Source organism: Suillus plorans (assembly GCF_016647745.1).
Source record: "Suillus plorans strain S12 chromosome Unknown HD556scaffold_6, whole genome shotgun sequence".
Lineage (NCBI taxonomy): Eukaryota > Fungi > Basidiomycota > Agaricomycetes > Boletales > Suillaceae > Suillus > Suillus plorans.
The window spans coordinates 1,036,361-1,059,363 of NW_024537390.1; the positions used below are offsets into that span (position 1 = coordinate 1,036,361).

The 23,003-nt window shown below is 48.7% G+C and overlaps 5 protein-coding genes across 5 annotated transcripts; 1 reads left to right on the forward strand and 4 right to left on the reverse strand.

The window, feature by feature from the left end:
• Positions 1-67: 67 nt before the first annotated feature.
• Positions 68-3,033, reverse strand: HD556DRAFT_813379 (uncharacterized protein). The gene has a single exon (XM_041311710.1). It carries the CDS (start codon positions 2,603-2,605, stop codon positions 341-343), a length of 2,265 nt encoding a protein of 754 aa, XP_041165504.1. The 5' UTR covers positions 2,606-3,033; the 3' UTR covers positions 68-340.
• On the reverse strand, positions 2,886-4,069 carry HD556DRAFT_1429861 (uncharacterized protein; the record flags this gene model as incomplete). The annotated part of the gene is made up of 5 exons (XM_041304857.1): positions 2,886-2,940; positions 3,049-3,215; positions 3,419-3,748; positions 3,805-3,930; positions 4,046-4,069. 5 exons carry the CDS (start codon positions 4,067-4,069, stop codon positions 2,886-2,888), a joined length of 702 nt encoding a protein of 233 aa, XP_041165505.1.
• A 2,067-nt stretch (positions 4,070-6,136) lies between these two features.
• On the reverse strand, positions 6,137-8,371 carry HD556DRAFT_1285465 (malate dehydrogenase; the record flags this gene model as incomplete). The annotated part of the gene is made up of 11 exons (XM_041299324.1): positions 6,137-6,282; positions 6,342-6,535; positions 6,591-6,816; positions 6,869-6,969; positions 7,024-7,345; positions 7,404-7,590; positions 7,641-7,728; positions 7,781-7,871; positions 7,923-8,006; positions 8,064-8,242; positions 8,302-8,371. 11 exons carry the CDS (start codon positions 8,369-8,371, stop codon positions 6,199-6,201), a joined length of 1,626 nt encoding a protein of 541 aa, XP_041165506.1. The 3' UTR covers positions 6,137-6,198.
• A 3,003-nt stretch (positions 8,372-11,374) lies between these two features.
• On the reverse strand, positions 11,375-11,734 carry HD556DRAFT_1228471 (uncharacterized protein; the record flags this gene model as incomplete). The annotated part of the gene is made up of 1 exon (XM_041297226.1): positions 11,375-11,734. A coding segment is annotated over one exon (360 nt), but the record flags the coding sequence as incomplete, so codon positions are not given.
• An 8,051-nt stretch (positions 11,735-19,785) lies between these two features.
• On the forward strand, positions 19,786-21,045 carry HD556DRAFT_1494772 (uncharacterized protein; the record flags this gene model as incomplete). The annotated part of the gene is made up of 3 exons (XM_041308856.1): positions 19,786-19,944; positions 20,211-20,281; positions 20,337-21,045. The coding sequence occupies 3 exons, from the start codon at positions 19,786-19,788 to the stop codon at positions 21,043-21,045; spliced, it is 939 nt and encodes a 312-aa protein (XP_041165508.1).
• Between the last annotated feature and the right edge of the window lie 1,958 nt (positions 21,046-23,003).

Genomic DNA, 23,003 nt, shown 5'->3' on the forward strand with positions numbered 1-23,003 from the left:
AATAGTATCGGATTGGAATACAACACACGTCAATGTCAACATATTAGTCTGCGTCGACGCGAGATCAACGATAAACTAAGGTCATTATAATAACGGTTTTCGATCGATGGCGGTAGGAGGCGGTATTAACAGTTCCTGGCAATGGCCGTTATAGAGAGACAAACTTTATCTAATTACGAAGTACTAGGAACATGAATTAGGAAACGTTATCAACAATCAAGAAAATATAGAGGTATGCACAGATGTTCCGGTAGGTATGATGCTAAAGATTGTACTACAATGCAAAAACAAACGAGACCCTGCCCCGACCTGCGACCTACAAATAAATGAGAATCCCGTATCAGCTCTGTCTCTTCCCGTTGGTTGGATCTGATTCCGGCCGATGAGTTAGGCCCGCCCTGCGGGGTACATGGCCCCCTTCCGTTGTCGTAAACCGATTTGGCTGGGGTGACACTGTCCGTCGCGCTTCCCTGTGCCCGCGGTCGCTGTCAATATGCTTTCCCCCTTGCGTCGATTGAGGCGCAGGAGAAACCATCCCTGCGCAAGATGAGGAAGCCCTCGATTGGCTCTCTCCCTCTTGCTCACTCGAATGAAATTCGCTTCCCTCTCTAAATATCTCTTTTGCAATGCCGCAGACGAGTGGGAAGTAACCTGTATCATCAGCCGGTCCACTCTGCGGAGGGAAATAATCGCCCCCAGAACTGGGGGGATGACCATGGTTGTGCCATTGCTCGTTTGCATGCACGGGGGCTCCCGGAGCTGGGTTTATCCACGGTGCCTGCGGCCAAAACGCACCAGGTGTCATCGTCACGCCAGGCGTCATCGGCACCCCACCAGGCGTCAACGGCACCATCGTCACTGATGACGGGTATCCGGTGGATACGGGCACCATGATCCCAGGCGAAAGAGGAATTCCGGGGGAGAACATGTGCGAAGGCAGGTGTGACGAGTACGGAACTTGGGAGTGCGGCGGGAGGTGGTATGGAGATGATGGCGGGGGAGCCTCAGTTTGGCCTTCCGCTGCCTGACCCCGATAACTCCCATCATTTGAACTCTGCTGCTCTGTGGTATTAGCGTGCCCGTTTGTTGGCTGCAAGAATGTAAATGGCGGCATGCTGGGAGTAATGGGCGGCAGGCCGTGCGGTGTTATGACACCATAATGCATATGGTAAGGGGAATGGAGCGGGCTGATCGCGGGGTGATGTATAGGGCTGCGCACACCAGGATGATGCAACGGGCTCATGGGATGCGATGGTGCATAGCCAGCGTGATACATTGGACTCTGTGGGTGGTGTGGAGGATATGGGGATAGCACCGGTGGATGTGGAAGTGTAAATGTACATGGAGGAGGCAGCGCAATAGGTCCAGGTTGTCGGCGGGAGGATGCCGGTTTCTGTGGCGATGTTTGCTTCTGCGGAGACGAAGATGTAGGCTTCGAATTTAGTGAAGACATTTTGTTTTTCTCTGCAGCCTTGGAAGCTAGCGCCTTGGACCTTCGCAAACCCAGAGATCCAAGTGCAGTCGCGGTGACGTTGGTGTTTCCTGACCCCTCAAACTTGGCCGGTGTGGATCCCTGGCTTGGTTCGACCTCTGAAGCGCCCCACATAGATTGAGACTTGTTCGGCAGGTCTGAATTGAGGATCGGATGTGCAAGCACGACAGATTTAGGCGAGGTCTGCCGGGGACTCGACATACTTGGCCATCCCCCGCTCGCCGGAGGGGACGTTGACGCGGTATCACTGCCTACGTCTGACTTAGGACGAGTCAGTTTATGCGGTAGGGAAAATGTTGAGCTCGAGCTTGAGCCCGAGTTCTCCCGCGGCGTGCCCATACTAACAGGATGGCCCACAGACCCCTGCCCCTCTCGTTCGTCATCAAAGAACGGCTCGTTCAACAGCGAGCTCGCACTGAATGTAGGGCGCCGCGCAGAACCACTGCTAAAAGACGGGCGCTGAGATGTGGAGCTAAAGGTGGGCCGCTGGGATGTCGAAGAGCTGAAGGACGGTCGCTGGGATTGGGATGCGCCAAACGACAGCCGCTGTGAGAAGTTCGTGCCATCAGTCAATGATGATGTTGTACTAAAGCTTGGACGTGATGACCCTGATGAACTCGTTGTGGTATAGCTTTGCGTTTGCGAAGAGCCCGCAGAGACACTTGGACGCGGCGAGCTGGAGTTTGATGTCCGCGATTTATTTGATGATAGCGGATAATTGTCGCTCCCGAGTTTCATGTCCGTATTTAGCTTCAAGGTGAGGGAATCGGCAACACCCGAGTGTGGGGGCAACTTGATGGCAAGGGCGTCGTTACCCAGAGATAGACTAAGGGGAGCGAAGTTTGTCGAGCTATTATTTGAGAACCCTAGATGAGGTGAACTTGTCAATGAATGCGGATGGGTGGGCGTAGGCGCTAGTGAATGGGCTGCTGACGGTGCAAGGGACTGAGTATGCAGGAGTGCAGGTGAGGGCGAAGTGAGGGGGGCGGAGGTAAGGGGACTTGAACCGAGAGAACCTGATGGCGCAATAGAGCGAGCTAACAGGACTTCTAGCTGAGATGATGTTATGGGATCTCGATCAGCACGTCGAAGTGGATCTAATGGGGGGTGCATCAGAGAATCCAGCTGCGAATGCAACAGCCCATCCAGTGTGAGCTGAGATAGATGTTCATTTTGTTGACGTCCCAACTGATGGGACTCCAGTTGTAGGGATTGCAAGTGGGATCCAAGAGTATCATATTGTGATAGAGTGGATGGGACTGGTATTTGTACGCCAACATGAGGTATCGAGGCTGCGGACGGCGAGAATTTATCGTAGTGGACCTTCAATGGTCGTCCATTGAATTCATACCTGGAATGGATCACGAATAGTCAGCATATGGGCCGAAATCGATTAACAGAACACGAAGGCATCGAAGGGTTCCAATCGTGTGTAGTGCCGCGACACGCTACATCGCTCACAGCAAAAACATTTCATGATCAAAATGTGAACAAGATAGGGATGTATAAGAAACCCGGAAGGCGCATGGTACATCATGAAGAAGGCAGCCACGCACCCATCAAACATCCTACATGCTCGCTCAGCACCATCTTCTGTGACAAAGCTGACTGTTCCGAACCCGCGGGAGCGCCCATCGGGCCCAACGGTAACATCTGCTCGAGCAACAGCACCAGCTGCACGAAACAGGTCCTTCAAATCCTGCCACTGGATATGGAAGGGAAGCTGAAGTGGAAGAAATATGAGCAAATAGACACTTGCGGCACCACATGTAAAATATAGAGATGGTAATGGTAGAAGGTTACTTGCACAAACTCGTGATGATCCATAATGGGAGGAGTATCAATGAAAGAGGGGACAAAATCAGGCAAGCAGATTGACAGACTCACGTTACCCACAAATAGGGTTTTCATTCCAGTGCCACCCACCACATCCTGTCCAGATGTGATTTCATCATGTGGATTGCCTGAAGATGGGAACCCTGAGGGGTGCCCATTTGCGCCTCGGATTGCGAGGCTGCTGCCCATTTCATCGACACTTGCGCCAAGCCTGTCGGGGCGCACCTCCAGGACCCTGGTTTGCCAGCAAAATCCATTCAACATGTCAATTGCCCTTCCCGCATCCTCTGCGGTGGCCAGAAGGACGGTACCATAGCCTCGTGAGCGATTGTCAGGCCCTAGTGATACATCAGCACGCAAGACAGTGCCTGCGCGACGAAAAAGATCCTTGAGGTCTTGCCAACGGACACGATACGGGAGCTGCAATATCTGGTCAGGGCTGATCAGCACTCAGGAGGGTCTACAGACGACCATACATTTCCAACGAACAACTGAGCGCGGGTATCTCGTAGGGGGACTAGCTGGCGGGAATCCTGAGATTGCCTAGATGATGTGGCCATTTGAATGACAGCCTCAATGTCATCATTTGTGGGACCCGGGAACTCAGAAGGATGTATCAGGCGAGGAGGAGAGAAATCCTGTTGCGATAAGTGAAGAGGAAAAAAGGCATTAGAACCTAGACGATAGAGGAAGGGAAGAGTAAGTGGATCAACGCACAGAAAGAGGCGTCGCTGACGCCATCTGGAGCGGAAGGTGCTAGTACGGCTGCAAGGGTATCTTTGGCTTGGCTTTATTTATGTTGGGGTATGAGCTTCGCGATGCGTCGCGGCTTTATCGCCCGCGTAACGCGTCGGTTGCTACAAAATTGATGGTGCTGAAGTCACGGTGTTTTTCCAGATTAGCAAGTATGCTGGAGGACGTGGAGAACAGCGAGCTCGACCTGCGACAAGATCTGAAAAGTAAAATTTAGGGTATTGTAAATTAGGAACAAGAAAAACCTGTTAAACGTTTCTGAGCTGCGCGCTTGGATCTGTTTCGCTCATTTTACACGGAATGCTCCACACGAACAAAAACAGGGTAGGGCCCCCAGCGCCACCAGCCCTACGTCATTCTCCTTTTCTGGAAATTACATCCCTCCACTCTCAGGCTTGACCCGAATTTCTCATGGTTCCTCCTTGCTTCGTCCACTCCACAGTCCCTTAACTAAATCTTATCCCTGCTCGGCTAGCCTCCTAGAGGTCACTAGTTTTCATACAACCGTCGCGATCATATCCAGCATTCTTCATGACTTACACCACACCGGACGCACACTCCGATTTCTCACGGGCGTCCTGTCCCTGCGAGGGGTGACATGGGCCCCTGGGTCTGCTGTTCAAGTAGCTGGTGATGTCATTATTCAATATAGAACATCCTCAAGGGAGCCTAGAAAAACACGCACCCAGCTGACTCAAGATCGGTTCGCCCCAATTCCTTTTTCCAAGGCAATTTGATTTCATTCGCAGGTGCCAACCTTCATACCTAGCTGAACATCATCACTATCCAAACAGCTACACTAGGCATATCTGTTATTTCCGAACATTCCGAAAGATTTATTATTGGCATTTACAATTTTATTGTAGGTGCGAAAATTCCGAAATTGGAGCAGTGGTTCGGCTAATCTGTGCAATACGCAGACGTTTATGTTGGTAGGTTTACAGATATCCCAATAATAATCTGATTGGGCATCAAATCTCCATCTCCCCGGCCTGGTAATGGCATGATGATCTGAAGCCTCGAGGGAAGACTGACGAACCTGAGAGTTTTGTATCACAGTAGTAAGTGATCGAATATGTACGAATTCCGATCGATGCATCAGACTCGGACGTCCTAGTTGCGTTTGGTGAGTTTGGCCTACTAGGTGTTTGACCGATGCTTATGACTGGTTTACAGGTCTGTAGTCTGGATTGTTGGGCAGTCCCTACTCTGTGGCACGAATACTATGAAGTTCTTATGATCAAACGCGGTGATTGTTGATACCCGAAATTTATGTATGTATTTCCATCAACTCTCTAATAGCCCGTCTCCCCGTAGTCTGATGTCCTCCAGACTCCTACAGAACGTTTTTTGAGATCCGCCCTGGAGTATGTTTCATTCAATTGTGTTATCGGCTCACTTATCTTCGGTCATAAATCTAAATCAGCATTCTGAGTCGGATTGGTTCTTGGAGAAGAGCAGTTTTTCATAGGATTCTTCGAGGCTATGGAAAACTGTGGTGAGATTTGTAACGGATCTTCTCAACAAGCCTGCTATCAGTTTCGTTTCGTTCATTGGTATTTGGACCTGATCAGTGAATGATAACTTAATACAAAAATTAGCAATAAAATATACTTGTTGTGCATGACGCATGCTATACCAGAACACACTTAAAAATGTTTTGCATCGGACGCAAACTGTCGCGGTATCACTTGTGAGGGCGAACTCAACATCCGTCACTATCTACAGTGAAACGTCTCGATCACCTGTACCGAGTACAGACTCGAGAAGAGCTTCTCTTATCTATGAGATAACCGAAGGGAATTCTTCGATCAGCTGAATTAACTTGCCAAGTACGTCATCATGGGCGTTGCTTATTCTCCGATTTCACCCCAGTGGCTGATCGTGGACCAATAAACTCTCAAAGTCGCTGTTATTGTAAAATCCGGTCGCACCATGGGTTACGAGGCCAGTGCATAAAGCAACGTTTGTCCGGGAGCGCGTTGAAATTGTGACCGCAATTACAATCAACGTGTTTCGTGTTGTTAAATTTGCAAGCCTGAGCTACTGACTTATAACCCGAAGACCGTCCTGTCATTTTTTCACAGGACACTAAGCACTACAATTTCTTTGAACATTTAAGGGTTCCACATCTTGCCCTTAACAAACTCTAATAAGACTGTATCATTCATTCTTTTCAGATCCGTCGAGTTGTCCACGCCCTGAAAATGCGTTATAAGCTTTTGAATACTGTCGAGGATCATAAGGTAGCTATACATACCGCCTGCTGCGCTGCCCGTATCACCTTGACAGCAATATGTGCACTGATCTCCCTGATGCGCTCGATACGAGGGTACACGAGCTCTAGTGCCCGTTCATCCCACGAAAGAGAACCCGCTAATCCGAGCGCAGCCGCTTGTACCATACTATCTGTCACGCCCTTGGCGCGGCACAGTATCGCACCCAAACCAAGCCCTGAGATCCAGCAGTCCAGCTCAGACACAGGCATAGAACGAGAGAGAGAACCTACCAGGGAAGATGTACATATTATTACCCTGGCCCGGTTCCCTCCTGACGCCACCAATGACCTCGCTTCCAAATGGCGAGCCACTTGCGAAGATTGCGGTGCCGTTGCTGTGTATGAGAGCCTCAGTGAACGTGCACTCTGAGAGTTGGACAGGGTTGGATAGAGGGAAGATGATAGGGCGAGGCGTGTTCTGCGACATCTGACGGATGACTTCCGGGGTAAAGGCACCCTGAAAGAGAGTGAGCGTGACAATGAATACATAATACATGTTTGAATCATACCGCGATTGTCGAGAGACCAAGGAGCACAGTTGGCTTCACATATTTAACAATTTCTGTAAGGTCCTTCATTGGAAGACCTGTGTAATGCCTCCTTGCGAAATCTATGGCATAGCCTGTTAGGTGTGAACCATCCCTCCGAAGAAAAGGGGGCATACACATTTTGTAGTCAGCGACCGCTTCCCTGCCGACGTAAACGAGTCCCTTCGAATCCACGAGCCAGATTTGACTCCTGGCTGCCTCCTCGCTCATCCCAGTAATTGTAAAAAAGCTCATAAGCTGCTTAGCAACTCCTACACTGGCGCTTCCGGCGCCAAATAGCAAGATTCTATGTTCGTTGCGCGGGATGGGAACTAGTCGTGCAGCAGAAAGCAACCCTGCAAGGACAACAGCACCTGTACCTTGGATATCGTCGTTGAACAGTGGGAGTCTATTACGAAAACGCTCAAGGTAGGAAAATGCATGGTCGGTGGAAAAATCCTATTGCCCACAAGATTGTTTGTTTCTACAATGGAAAAGTTGAAGGATGTCAACGGACCTCGAATTGCACCAAAACTTTGGGGTGGACACGTCCCATCTCGGTGATAAACTCATCCATGAAGGCATCATATTCCACATCAAGGGGCCGGCGTTGGCGCAGCCCAAGATACAAGGGGTCGGAAAGATTAGAGGAGTTGTCAGTTCCAAGGTCAAGCGTGATGGGGAGAGTGGACGATGGGCGGATACTGAAATCAATGGTCAGGCGGTTACAAGAATAAGACTGGGGTAGACCCACCCAGCACAGGCGACGTAAAGAGAGAGTTTGCCAACGGCAATGGGCATCCCATTTGCACCAAGGTCACCAAGCCCAAGTATTCGTGAACCTGGTGCATATTATTAAGCACTGATCATCCAACCAAATTGGATGACACGAACCATCCGTGACGACGCTGATCCGAGCCTCGTTCGCAAGGGGCCAGTTGCGCAGAATGTTCCCAATTCTGCCTTTGTCCTTAAGAGAGATGAACTGCAGCACCCATTAAGCCAAAGAGACCCATGAGGTATTTGTATTCATTACCAAACCCTCGGGGTTCCTATAAATTTTTGAGTACTGTAGGCATGCATCACCGACAGTCGGTGTGTAGATTATAGGTATGATCTCCTGAGTATAAACAGTTAATTGAGGTTTTCAAAGATTCTGACATCACTTGTCTCATACTGGCATGTACTCGAGGCATAGCTTGTAAAAGGCTTCGACATCTGCTTGCTTAACTTGCGCAAGGAACGTATATTTCTCAATAGGGGATGTCCTGGAGCGTAATTGGAGAAGGGTACGATCCAACTGAGCCTTCGTACTGAAAACTGGTGGCGCGAGGCCTGGCGCAGCTGGAGTTTTAGCTAAAGGCAGTGAAAATTCGGTATGAGGTATGGATATCGATAGAGTAGACCAAACGCACCCCGAGCTTCTATCTTGAGCTTCTGGATGCCCTCATCCGGTGACCAGTAAGGGGTAAGTACGATAGACATTCTATATGGTTTACAGTAGGAAAGATAGTTGTAATTTTGCGAAAGGGAGACAGAAAGGGAGAGAAGAATCAAAATGAGCAGAAATATGAGAAGGTCCTGAGAAGGAAAGGATCATCGTATGGTATATATAGATGTAAATCAGTGATGAGAACGGTAATCGCTGAGCGTGTCAATGGACAGTGCACGGTGTGAGTGCGAACTTGTTTGGTTGTGACCACAGAAGACACGCATAGCGTTTGAGTGATGCGGTGATGGAGATCGCTCAGAAACACCCACGCGAGAGGCTACACAGCCCTGGTAGTCACCCGTGCTTTTGAGAAACAGTAGTCAAGTACTGCATTAGCTATAAAGAATCACACTTACACAAACCTCCTCCACCATGTGATAATCTGAAAAGTGAGGGAATGTACTTACCTTCGTCAGCCATTCCTGGGTAGTAATGTCTTCAAAAAGAATCGGGCCGAGGATTCTTACCCTCATAGATTACGCATTTATCCTGCATACATTGTCCCATCTTCGTCCATGACAATATCGGCGAGGGTGACTCGACAGGAGCCCAACGCGAACGAAAATAACATAGACAAAACTGAGAAATCTACCAGTATCATGACATCTTCTCATCGTCTGTGTCCGATAGAATTTCCTTGCTTTTACTGGCAAGAAGAATTAGCAAAAAGCTCAGAAAATCTAGATGCCTGACGTACTATTGCTTAAATTTGCGTGGTTCTCCAACAGCGTCCTGGTCTCCATCATTCGGAGGGGGTTTATTATCTAGTTCCTGACTCTCCTCTCCTCTAGTGACAAACTTATCGAGCATCGTTGGTTCACTCTGGCTCTCTGCATCCTCGTGGCACTTCACGTGTGGAATTTTATTCTTCCCGTGTATGCATTTTGGCATTTGATGACATCAGGAAAAAGCACAGTACCTACGCGAGCCTATGTAGCCTATGTAGGCTGGTTAGGCCATAATTTAGGTAAGTTCCGCCTATGTAGGCAGGCCCTGTATACACATCAGGAAATCTCGGGTTTAACTTTTAGTCACTTATATCCAACTTTTCGCATCAAATAGTAGGGAAGCGGAAAAAAGTAAAAGTTACTTTTTTAAGTAGATCGCTCTACTTAAACGTCACTTATTCTCCACTTATTTCTGAGAGCTGCTTAAAAAAGCACCGATAGCATTAAAAAAGTAGACTGAAAGTTGTATCACTGTGCTCGTAAAAAAGTATGAAAAAGATGAAAAAGGAAGCAAGTCGAGTTAGTAGCTTGTGACGGAGAGGATTTAGTATGCGGATGGTGCATTAGTATACTAGACGCGGCTTTCGGAGTGTGAAAATGTTCGAGAATATGCGAAGAAAAAACATGCTGGAGACATTCTGTCAAAGTAGTAGTACTACATCAGTCACTGGAGCACGGAACAAGAAAAAAACACTCACAGAGCATTGCCCGCTAGTGATGTGCCGGCCTGGCTTGGCCTGAAAGCCGCGGCTTTGGCCTGGCTTGAGGCGGCTTTGGCTTTCGAAAATCTCAGGCCAGGCCGCAAGCCAAAGCCAGGCCAAAGCCATGGCTTGGCTTTGGCCCGGCCATGGCTCATAGTGGAGGAAAGTTAGAATATACATTTAGGAACTACTCTAGACTAGTAATCTGACATTTCAGATACAGATATGTCATCCAAGTCATCACTGTCGTCGTCGTCGTCGTCGTCGTCTTCCAAAACTAATGTGTCCCAACCCTCTTCGTCATCTGCAACATCACCCACCTTCTCTGAAACACTGGCTTCAGTGTCAGAGTCATTGAACTCTTCTTCTACGAGTGACGATGGCCCGGCCTCGCGAAACAAAAGATCACGACGTAGTGAGCATTTAAGACTTTGGAGCGCTTCCACTATATCACCTTTGAGCCGGTTCCGACGACGCTCAAAAGGTTTGCCGAAGAATCTGTCAAGGTCGCGAGTCTTGTCCTCTCGTAGGGGACCAGGGTCAGTAATCGGCTGGACATCGACGTCAGCAAGAATTCCATCCTCGTCAACATCTTCTTGATCTGCTACAGTGGCTCGACGGACTCGTTTAGCTGCTTTTGAATGAGTAAAATAGATACATTGATAATAGCCAAAGAACTCACATTTTGGAGTCGTACGGGCATTTTCACGCTCGTCGTCGTCATTTTCAATATCAGTATCAACAACATCTTCAACTCGTGCCCTTTTGCTGTTATCAGGAGCAGGTGTAGATGCTGTCATGGTGGTAGTATCGGGGGAACATTGTGATGAGGGAGCAGCAGAAATTTCGTTTTCGTCAACCAGTTGGCATTCAGCAGCAAGCTTTGCAGCTTCGGCAGCGCGGAAGTCCTTGATTGCTTTCATTTGGGAGGGGAGGGCTGCCCTCTCTGAATGCTGGAGAAGGGCAGCTGTAGGTTTCATTTTGCGCACTGGGCGCGCAACAACACGAAGTTCATCTTCGTTGTCCGTGTGGATTGTACCAATCATCAGAGGCCTCAGACTAGTAGGTAGGGACAGAAAGAAATATCATTTTGGGGGCGCGTGATGCTGTCACGAGCAAGTACTTAGTAAACTAGGATAGAAACATTGAAAATTAGCGTATCATAGGAATAAAGATTCGCAATATGGACAAGCACGAGCCGGTGTCAAAGCATCACTCGCTCATCCTACTTTTGGTTCTGCTCGTACAGCTTCATTCTCCCATCATACCCATCTCGGATCCTTCGGCGTTTGATATGGTGGATCGTTGATGAGGAGGTTGTGAAGCAAGCCAACTCGGATAACAATAAATGCACCTATGACACGAAAGTAAGTTATGATGATGTGGAATTGGCGACTCACTGTTTTCTGATATGGCGTGATATGAAAATGAGTCGCAGGTAGCAACAGAAACATCGGAGAAACAAAAATAGATGTGAGGTTACTAACTACGCTTACTAAGTACCAAAGCCGTGGCCTGGGCCGCCGGCTTTGGCTTTTCAACATCCTGGGCCAGGCCAAAGCCGTGGTCAGGCCATGACCTTTGGCCTGGCTTGGCCTGGCCTATTCTGGCCTGGCCTGGCCTGGCCCACGGCCTGAAGCCAGGCCACGCACATCACTATTGCCCGCTCCCCACTGGCTGCGACACCTTCCTCAACATTCGAGCCTTTAATGCTACCATCCGAGCTTGAATCTTTCATGAACGGGCGTGCCATGATAATCGTGTCCGCTGTATATTTCGGGCCATGCCTCAGAAGGGACAGGTAATAGTCTCGAGTGAATGTTCCCCAGTTCGACTCAGAAAAAGCTAGCTGAGCGCTGCTTTCCTTACCAGTAGCTTTGTTGAGTCTGAGGGGGGTTTTGAGAGCCGTACCCTTCTTTTCCTTATCTGCGACTAACTTAAAAGCACGCTCGAGCTGTTAAAATTAATAATTAGCCTATTTTCAAGTGAGTTTAAGGATAGGACTCAGTACAGCAACAGCGCAAGCAGCAATTACCCCCTCCATCTGCATTAAAGGCAGAGCGCTTGTATTAAGTGCTGGCACATCAACAAAGCCGATGAATGTGTTAAGATGGACTGTTGCGATCATTTGCAACATGAAGATGGAGCGGTAAATCTCGGAGGTCTGGCAGGTATCGGGGTCCGCAAACAGAAAGGCATAATCTTTGAGAAGGGAGGATGCCACATGTACCATGGCCTTCTCCTGGGCGTCCGAGTCTGCATCAACATCGATACTATCATTGTCCACTTGCTCGTCATCGTCATTGTTTTCGTTCACGGATGACAAAAAATTAGAAACGAGTGCGATCGCGGTGGAACCAAAGTTGTTCCGCCACATACATAAGCGCTGGATGGCCTATTGAAGTTTAAATAATGGTCAAGGCGACAAATATAAATATATATAAGGACAACACTCACCACGCCCATGATGGGTCCCTTGAGTTGGACCTTGTGCTCTACTCCTGGGTACATCGTAGTGAATATAGCCTGCAGCGCACACAGCAAATCGGGGGCCTCAATCGTCCAAAAATTGGGCTGGCTACCTGCCCAAAGGTCCTCATCTCCGTCCTCGTCTGACTCAACCATGACCTCTTCAATCTTCCTCTTGCTCTTGCCGATGGTACGTGGCGTAGGTTGCTCTAATGCGTAGCTGACAATTTCCAATTGTTTGCTGTAAGGCAAATCAGCAAAGGGAGTGCCAGCCAGTGGCATGTTTGAATCGTCGCTACCAGCCTGAGGCTCCTTGCCAATTCCAACTGTAAGTACAGATCTTGTCGATCATAAGTAGCTGCGACTTACCTGCACAGCAACTTTCTGACTTCCTGCGATAGCAGCTGCATGCTCTTCGGAGTCAGAGCTGCCCTCGATTTCAACAACTATCTGAAATAGATGGTAAGTGTGTGTTTCATCATCAGCTGCGACTTACCTTCATGCCAGCTTTTCCTTTTCCTTTGCTTACGATAGCAGCCGCATGCTCTTCGGAATCGCTGTCGCTCTGGTCATCGTCTGAGGCATCAGCGTTGTGAGCGAACCCAGAAGTCTTTGTTGGGGTAGGTGGGGGTTCTGTTGCATTGGAAAAAGTAGTTGCTGCAGTTGCGGAGGACAGCTTGGAGGTCGTCGTTGAGCAGGGAACACTTTGAGTTGTCCCACTCAGGACAGAAGGTGCTTGTGAGGATGTCTGCTTCGTGTCTGGTTCAACTCTATGACGCCAGTTATTGACCTGCCCGGCCAGGCTGAATTTCTTGCTTCTGAATTTTGATGTTAGGTTTAGAAAGTAAAGTGTCGACTCGGTGAGTATCAGCATGATGGTGTGAGATAGAAATGTCACTGACGCTAAGTTTCCTTTCTGGTCATGTGCACAATTGTCATCGACAGATCTCGGATCCTTAATCTGCTTTTTCATCCTCGCAGCACTAACAGCCTCACGCAACAGCATATTCTTTACTTTCTTCCCCTTCCCCTTTGACTTTGGCTCAGCCTCATCCCCTGCTATGTCTGTATCGTCATTAGTGGTACCTATTGAGGTAAGTGGCCTTTAGACTCACTATTGGTCTCATCTCCTGATGCCACGCAACTGTCTGAAGGGATATCATTAGTAGGCTTCTTTTTGACTGCCTTTGCACGAGGCTTTGGCTTTACGGGCACCACGTTCGATGCCGCTGCTGCCTGCTCTATTTCCATTGAGGCCTCTATTGCTCCAACACGATCAATGCCGTGTTGGGCGGCTTTTTCCTGAGCTTCCTGCGCTTCTTTGCTCCGCTGATTGTCTTCTGCAATTTCTTTAGCAGTACGCCTTTTCTTTGTAGCCGTTTTCAGAATATCGCCAGGGTGCTTTCCTTTATTCGAATCACGAGTAGAAACCATAGCAGGCAGAATAGAAGCAGTGGCAGACGGCTCAGAGGCAGGGAAGGAAAATAGACCGAAGACGAGAGTTCAACACTTTGGTAAGTGCCCTAAACACGGTTTTCTAAACTCAGACAAACAGCGCTGTAACACTTACTAGCAATACACATAATTCAGGTCGCTCTGCTGTCCATTCAAGTTCACCATGTCGCATGTCAAACCAGGGTTTAATGCCCTTCGCCTTCCTTGCACCAAACCAGGATGCAACCGCTGGTTCAAGAATAAGTCCGGTCTTACACAACATACAAACGCCGTCCATTCAGTCCTTACTAGCACTGCACCCTCGTGTCTCCCTCAGTCCAATCGATCCCCCTCACCTCTTTTCGATGCAGATATCAATACTGAAGGATATGATGGCGCCAACTCGAATAAAGAGTATCGTGCTGCCACTCCTGGTCCTGTACAACCACCTGCAGAGTTCTTTGGTGCCGGTGACCGCTTGTATCGAAACTATCACCCTAACTTAACTGGTAATTTTCCTTTGCTTTTCACATTTTCTCTATCTGACACACCATCATTTTCAAAAGCTCGGCCATGCGATTCAGAAGGGAACTTCCTTCCTCCGGGAACTCCACCTCCATCATTGTCGGACAAAGCACCTGATGACTGGACTCCCTACTCTGACCGGTTAGAGTTTGAGCTCGCGGACTATATCTTTACCAAGAATCAGACACCCGCGGCGCAGATCGACCACCTTCTTGATATCTGGGCAGCTTCGCTAATACGAGGTGGTGCTAATACCAATGTGCTATTCACAGACCACCGTGATGTCTACAAGACCATCGACAGTACTCCTTTGGGTGACGTGCAATGGCAGTCGTGCTCGGTCAAATACACCGGGGAGCATGCAGTTGACGACACTGCACCCTGGATGGAGGACAGCTACAATGTTTGGTTCTGTGATCCTCGCGATGTTGTTCGGAATATGCTTGCCAACCCCGATTATGCCCTGGAGATGGATCTGCAACCTTACCGTGAGTTCGCGACTGAAACAGATGAGCGCCAATGGCAAGACTTTATGTCTGGTGACTGGGCTTGGAATCAAGCAGTAAGCTGTCCCCTCCCTTTTCACGCTAGTTGATCTAATTAAGAACTAAACAGGACAAAATTTCTGATGATCCGGACACCCACGGCTCAGCGTTTGTACCTGTGATTCTTGGCAGCGATAAAACCACGGTATCAGTTGCAACTGGGCAGAACGACTATTACCCACTGTACGCATCAATCGGAAATGTTCGCAACAATGTGCGCCGTGCTCACCGTAATGCGGTTGCTGTAATTGGATTTCTAGCCATGCCAAAGAGTGAGTTTCTCTCCATTCGCACATCTTCACTCGCCTCACAACCCATAAAGCAACTAAACAACACGCTAAGACTGCAAATTTCCGCAATTTCCGTCGCCAACTATTTCATTCATCACTTTCATACATACTGAAGAACTTGAAGCCCGCGATGACAAAGCCTGAAATTGCACGCTTTGGCGACGGTCATTATCGTCGTGTTATCTATGGACTTGGCCCGTATATTGCCGACTATGAAGAACAAGTGTTGCTCGCATGTATAGTCAAAAATTGGTGTGCTAAGTAAGTAGTATTTGTCACTTTCTTGTTGTGTTGATTCTAAATCTATGATAGATGTCTTTCGTATCGCAAGAGTCTTGACGATGACAGTCTCCAATGCTCAAGAACACATACCGAGGCACTAATCGAAGAGTGTGACCATTTGGCGCTTTGGGATGAGTTCGGAATTGCCGCCCAACTTGTGGTAAGTCTGGGAGTGTCGTGTTTACTACTTGACAGTTGGAATTGATTTATCTGTATAGCCATTTACCAATGACTTTCCTCGCGCTGATATACATGAACTCATCGCGCCAGATCTCCTCCATCAAATAATAAAGGGGGCCTTCAAGGACCACCTGGTGGTCTGGGTTGAAAAATATCTCGTACAGATGCATGGACAAACACAGGCCAATGTTATTCTGGATGACATTGATAGAAGGTGCGTCACATATCCTATTAGCCGTGAATTCGAGATTTAGTAGTACCCCAAATAGGATTGCGGCAGTTCCTGCATTTTCGGGACTGTGCAGATTTCCTCAAGGACGCAACTTTCAACAGTGGACTGGAGACGATTCAAAAGCACTTATGAAGGTATTTTAACTTTTATCTACTTTTATTCGAGACTTTTGACTAACAGCATTTAGGTGTATTTACCAGTGATCGAAGGCTATGTCCCAGTCGAAATTGTCCACACATTTCGTGCTTTCCTCGAATTTTGTTATCTTGTCCGTCGTAATATCATCACGGAGAAGATGCTTGCAGAAATTGATGACGCACTTGCTCGATTCCATCAGTATCGCGAAATCTTCAAGTCCTCTGGGACGATTCTGACATTCTCACTCCCCCGACAACATTCAATGAAACATTACCACGCTCTCATTCGACTTTTTGGTGCGCCGAACGGACTTTGTTCCTCTATCACAGAATCCAAGCACATCAAGGCCGTGAAGGAACCGTGGAGACGATCAAGTCGCTACAAAGCACTAGGCCAGATGCTCGTGACCAACCAACGCCTGGACAAGTTGACTGCATCACGTCAAGATTTTTGGGCTCGCGGGATGCTTAACGGCACCTGTCTATCTTCTGTCATCGCGGCGTTGAATGCACAAACCCCCACTGAGGAGCATCGCGATATGGACCAACAAGAGCCACCTGCCATCTTGCCTGCTAGACTGGGAGAAGATGATGGGGGCGCAGACTTTGAGGTTGTTGATGACCCCATGTCAGTCCTCGCGCATGTAGAACTCGCCAAGACACCACGTAAGTACAGCTGCATTCATCAGTTTTCATTTCACATACTGAGAATGAGTATTAGAAGGGACGAAGCGCGCACAATGTATTCCAGAGCTTAGCACCGAGCTTCACCTTCCCAACCTGGCCGAGCTTGTTCGATGGTTCCTTTTCGAGCAGTCCAATCCCAATGATGCTCGCGACCCTACCGAAGTCACTCTCTTAGAGTCCCCATACTATCAGGGTCGAATTTCAGTATTTAACTCTGCGTCATCGACATTTCACGCACCCAGTGACCTTAGTGGTATTGGGGGCATGAAGCGCGAATATATCCGCGCATGTCCCTCATGGAGAAATGAATGTGCACGCAATGATTGTGTTTTTGTGATTACCGACTCAGACACTCATGGGATGGGAGGCATGGATGTAGCCCGTGTTATGGCATTCTTCTCCCTTCGACAACACAGCAAACAGATTCCATGTGCAGCAGTCCACTGGTTCGATCGACTTGGTGATGCACCTGATCCTGACACTGGCATGTGGATGGTTAAGCCAGCTTTTTCTGCAAATCGCACCCCACACTTCGCGGTGATACATGTTGACACTATTTTTCGCGCAGCTCATTTAATTCCAGTCTATGGTACAGCGCCGCTCTCACCATTGATCAAATTCCATCACGTCCTTGACATCTTCAAACTGTTCTATGTGAACAAATTTGCTGATCATCACGCGTTCGAAATAGCTTATTAGTGATGCCAGTCACCGGTACATACCCATAATCATGAACGAAGCACGACACCTTGAAGTTTGGCATTGATCTTCACGCCAGACACCCCCACATACCCATAATCATGAACGGAGCGCGACACCTCGAAGTTTGGCGTTGATCTTCACGCCAGATGCCCCCACATACCCATAATCATGAATGGAGCGCTGACGAGCGCGACACCTCGAAGTTTGGCGTTGATCTTCATGCCAGACATCCCCACATACCCATAATCATGAACGGAGCGCTGACGAGCGCGACACCTCGAAGTTTGGCGTTGATCTTCACGCCAGACACCCCCACATACCCATAATCATGAACGGAGCGCGACACCTCGAAGTTTGGCGTTGATCTTCACGCCAGACACCCCCACATACCCATAATCATGAATGGAGCGCTGACGAGCGCGACACCTTGAAGTTTGGCGTTGATCTTCACGCCAGACACCCCCACATACCCATAATCATGAACGGAGCGCGACACCTCGAAGTTTGGCGTTGATCTTCACGCCAGACACCCCCACATACCCATAATCATGAACGGAGCGCGACACCTCGAAGTTTGGCGTTGATCTTCACGCCAGACACCCCCACATACCCATAATCATGAACGGAGCGCTGACGAGCACAACACCTCGAAGTTTGGCGTCATGACTTGTATTTTTGTGCTACTACTACTACTACTTACTACTAGTAGCTGGGGCGCCCTAATTTGCACTTTTTCTCTTATTATACTTTTTTCAGTCTTCCAACTTAATTCATGTTGGCCACTTTCCGCGTGCAGAAAATAAGTGAAAAAAGTGAATTTTAAGTACTAAAAGGCTGAAAAGGTAAACTCGAGATTTCCTGATGCAGTAGGTTCCTCGTAGGCACCGTAGGCTTAGGTGTAGGCTTAGGTTAGTACTGTATACATCAGCAAAAACAAAGCTGGCTAGATAATTCAGATAGGCCATCATCAGATGACTAATTGAATTTCACATATTATATATGTACAATTGGTAGGAATTGAACCCACCACCTTGAACAATTATAACTGCAGCATCATTACAACTAGGCTACAAGACTACATGTACATTTCTGCAATAATAGCAACATATACCAATGCAATATGACAATACTGTGAAAATTCCATCAAGTCAATTATCACACGGTTCAGGATTACTGTAGCAGTATGTAGCAGAGGTTGCGGCTATATAGCCGCTAGCGCTTTCCAATGGGAACCTTCGGACGAGTGGCCTGCAAAACATCCGTTAACGGGGACAGCAAGAACAAATTTCGAACGACACACCCAGGCCATGACCTTTTCACTGGCACATCTGTGGCCTCTGTCATACTACTTTCACCAATCTCCAGGGACTGCGAGCGAAGACTAGTACATGACGGGTCAGACACGTGAGTTTTTTTTATTTGTGTCAGATAGTTCTTACTAGTGATGTTCCGGCCCGGCTTGGCCCAAAAGCCGCGGCTTTGGCCTGGCTTTAGACGGCTCTGGCCTGCAAAAAATCCAAGCCGGGCCAAAGCCGCAAATGACGGCTGGCTTTGGCCCGGCTCTGGCCTGAGCCGCGGCTCGAGTAGGGAATTTGCGATTCTGACAAAGTGAGCATGAGCAGGTCGTTGTGAAACCAGGATTCAACCACATGACTCACCTGCAGATAAATTGCGGCAGTCGAGAGCGGCGGTGGAATTTCGGCGGTTTCTTCGTGACATGCGTTACCCGAAGAGATTGACGGAGGTGGAGGGAGATGCATGAGTAGAAAGGGAACACTGGATCCAAGTGCACGGGTGAGAGTTGCGGTGGTGAATTTTGACTCTAAAGGAGGAGCGCTACTGTACCGAGTTCAGACATGTGTATGTTAGATTCGATACGCCTTCCATCTTGCGAACGTAGTTTGGAGGCCAAATCACGCACACACCTTGCAGGGACCATGTTCTCCAAAACCAAGACCATTTTCGGAGAGCTGTGTCCTCCAGTAGCTCGGGCTTGCAGGACGGGGGACGCGCTTGTAAGGATTAAAGTTAGCAGGGACATTCCGAGCCCACCTCATGCCGGTTGCCCAGTAAACACCGGGACCTGCACCATTCATGTTGGAGGTAGGTTTATACTGCCAAAAGCCAGCTTTCCAATGTGGGTGAGTGTTGGCGCCAGGCGGCATGGATGGTGGACCAGGAAAGTTTGGAGGAAGAGCAACACCAGCTGGTGGGGGCCAGGTGCCTTGCCAACCCTGTGGCATAGAATGTTGCTGCATGAGTTGTGGATTGGGGTGCCAGTGTCTTCCTGATTGAGCCATGATGGGCCTTTAATAGATATGATAGTAAGTTCAGATTTTAGTTACAAGGACGAATGAGCGTACTAGATCTATACACACACTCGTGACGGACACTTGAATCAGAAAGCCAGAAGGGTATTGCAAAGAGGGAGTGATCTTGGCTGGTTTCTACAGCTTGATGTCAATAGTTGGTATAGTTAAGAGACGTGAAGCACGATGGAAGTGATTAAAAAGCTAAAACAAGACGAGATAGAAACCAGATTCTCAGTTGAGCTTGGGCGCCGCAAGGCTCAGGCACAGTTTCAAAAGCCGCGGCCCGAGCCGGCGGCTTCGGCTTTTCATAATGTCAAGCCAGGCCAAAGCCGTCACCAGGCCGTGAGTTTGGCCCGGCTTGGCTTGGCCTATTCAGGCCCGGCTTGGCCTGGCCCACGGCCTGAAGCCGGGCCGTGCACATCACTAGTTCTTACTGCTTATTCGAGTTTGAACGCTCCATCATGCATCACTGGTGAACAGCGTCGAGAGGTGGAATTTGTTGGCAAGGCGCGGTCATTTACATTTGTTGAATTGTTTATTGTTCATTGGTGTCTACAAGGCCTACGTGACCTAAGAGTTGCCTACATAGGATGGCACTGTCTACATAGGCCTATGTAGGCAACACCTGCCTACAGGAAATGTGCATTTTCCTGATGGACTTCTCATGGGGAGAGACGAGGTATGTATTCCGTTGTGTGCGGGTAGTTGTTGTAGTGCTAATGGATATGTTACAGGAAAGTGGCAGGGGAGGCAAAGAGAGAAGGGCATGGTGCAGGCTCTGGCACTTTCGACGGTTCCTTGGTCCCTCTTCGCCGCTGGGAAGATTGGGAGCGCTCGCGCTTATGCAAACTCAAGCGTGAAGAACGGCGACGGCATGACTTTGATCGCATGCATCCAGCAGGATACATTTCTTCCCAAAACGACCTGCTCAGCGTGCGCAACGACACCCGCAGTCAATACGGCGACAGATCAGACACGCATTCCGTCGTATCATCCGAGGACGATCATTACGGTCCGCAGATTGGCGGATACAATGAGAACAATACTCAGTTCCCCGCTCCGCCTGTTGGTCTGTTTGCGTCTGGGAACAAGGTGGTTGGCGGTGCGGAGCTGGAGGCGATGTCGGAGAGTGGGTTTGATGATGATGAGAGCCCCAGGCAACGGACACCTACGAGCGCGATGTACGCTGCACGGTATCAGCTTAGCGATAACCCATCACAGCAGCATCTCATGTCCTACGCGTCATCCGACTCAGGCTCACGAACGCCCCCCGTACAATATCAGCCGTATGGCACACAAATAGAGGACCGGAGTCGCACCGGTGATGTTAAGAGAGCCCCTTCAGTGACAAATTCCGTATTATACGGGCCACCCGACCTACATAATATCCCGTATGAGACGGGCCAGCGGATTATGGGCCCATGTTGTGTATATTCTCGATGATGACGGATGGGCCGGGACACATATTATTTCCGATGGAGACGGGTGGGCCCATGTATGCCAATGATATATATATCCTTGATGTTGACGGATGGGCCGGGGGAATATGATCATTCATGGAGATGGGTGGGCCCATCAGGGTAATATGTAGAGTAGGATATTATAGACAGCTGGGCTGAAGAGAGATGTAAGGCAAATATTGTTATATAGACGGGTGGGCCGAAGGGGGTGTATTACATATATGGGTGGGCCGAGGTAGGGGAATATTACATAGATGGGTGGGCTGACGCGGGGTGTATTACATATACAGGTGGGCTGACATAAAAAGTATTACATATACGGGTGGGCCGACGAAAGGGATATCAAATAGACGGGTGGGCCGAGGGTGTGATAAAATATTTATTACATAGACAGGTGGGCCAAGGTGGGGTATAATTATATAGACGGGTGGGCCGACGTAGTATGTATTATATAGACGGGTGGGCCGACGTAGTATGTATTATATAGACGGGTGGGCCGACGTAGTATGTATTATATAGATGGGTGGGCCAACATAGGATGTATTACATAGACGGGTGGGCCGACGTGGGGGATAATACATAGATGGGTGGGCTGACGTGGGGGAATTGTACATAGATGGGTACATATATGGGTGAGCCTGGATACGTATAAATGTCAACTTTTCAGTGCAAAACCCCAAACCGAGATTTACCAACCCCCGAAACCCGAAATTGTGGACTGCCGGGTGTCGGGTTTCGGGGTTCGGGGGTCCCGGAACTCGGAACTCGGTATGTGAGACAAAAATATATTTCATACACGGGTAAGTCAATGTGTCCGTCAATCAACTCGATTGTAAAGTATATTTTATTGATCTCCCCAAATTTCCCAAGTTCCGAGTTCCGAGTTCCGGGACCCCCGAACCCCGAAACCCGAAACCCGGCAGTCCACAATTTCGAGGTTCGGGAGTTGGTAAAATGTGTATGGACAGATGAAAGGTTGATCTAAACATTTTTGAAAGATGTCCCATATGAAATGTTAAGTCCCGAATTTTGAACTCCGGGTTTCGGGACTCCGGGTGTCGGGACTTCGGGCTTCGGGACTCGGGACTCCAGAAAGCCGGAAATCAAAACTTGGGACTTGACATTTCATATGGGACATCTTTCAAAAATGTTTAAATCAACCTTTCATCTATCCATACAAATTTTACCAACTCCCGAACCTCGAAATTGTGGACTGCCGGGTTTCGGGTTTCGGGGTTCGGGGGTCCCGGAACTCGGAACTCGGAACTTGGGAAATTTGGGGAGATCAATAAAATATACTTTACAATCGAGTTGATTGACTGACACATTGACTTACCCGTGTATGAAATATATGTTTGTCTCACATACCGAGTTCCGAGTTCCGGGACCCCCGAACCCCGAAACCCGACACCCGGCAGTCCACAATTTCGGGGTTCGGGAGTTGGGTCCCGGAACTAGGAACTCGGTATGTGAGACAAGCAAAATATATTTCAAACACGGGTAAGTCAATGTGTCCGTCAATCAACTCGATTGTAAATTATATTTTATTGATCTCCCCAAATTTCCCAAGTTCCGAGTTCCGAGTTCCGGGACCCCCGAACCCCGAAACCTGAAACCCGGCAGTCCACAATTTCGGGGTTCGGGAGTTGGGTCCCGGAACTAGGAACTCGGTATGTGAGACAAGCAAAATATATTTCAAACACGGGTAAGTCAATGTGTCCGTCAATCACCCGAACCCCGAAATTGTGGACTGCCGGGTTTCGGGTTTCGGGGTTCGGGGGTCCCGGAACTCGAAACTCGGAACTTGGGAAATTTGGGGAGATCAATAAAATATAATTTACAATCGAGTTGATTGACGGACACATTGACTTACCCGTGTTTGAAATATATTTTGCTTGTCTCACATACCGAGTTCCTAGTTCCGGGACCCAACTCCCGAAC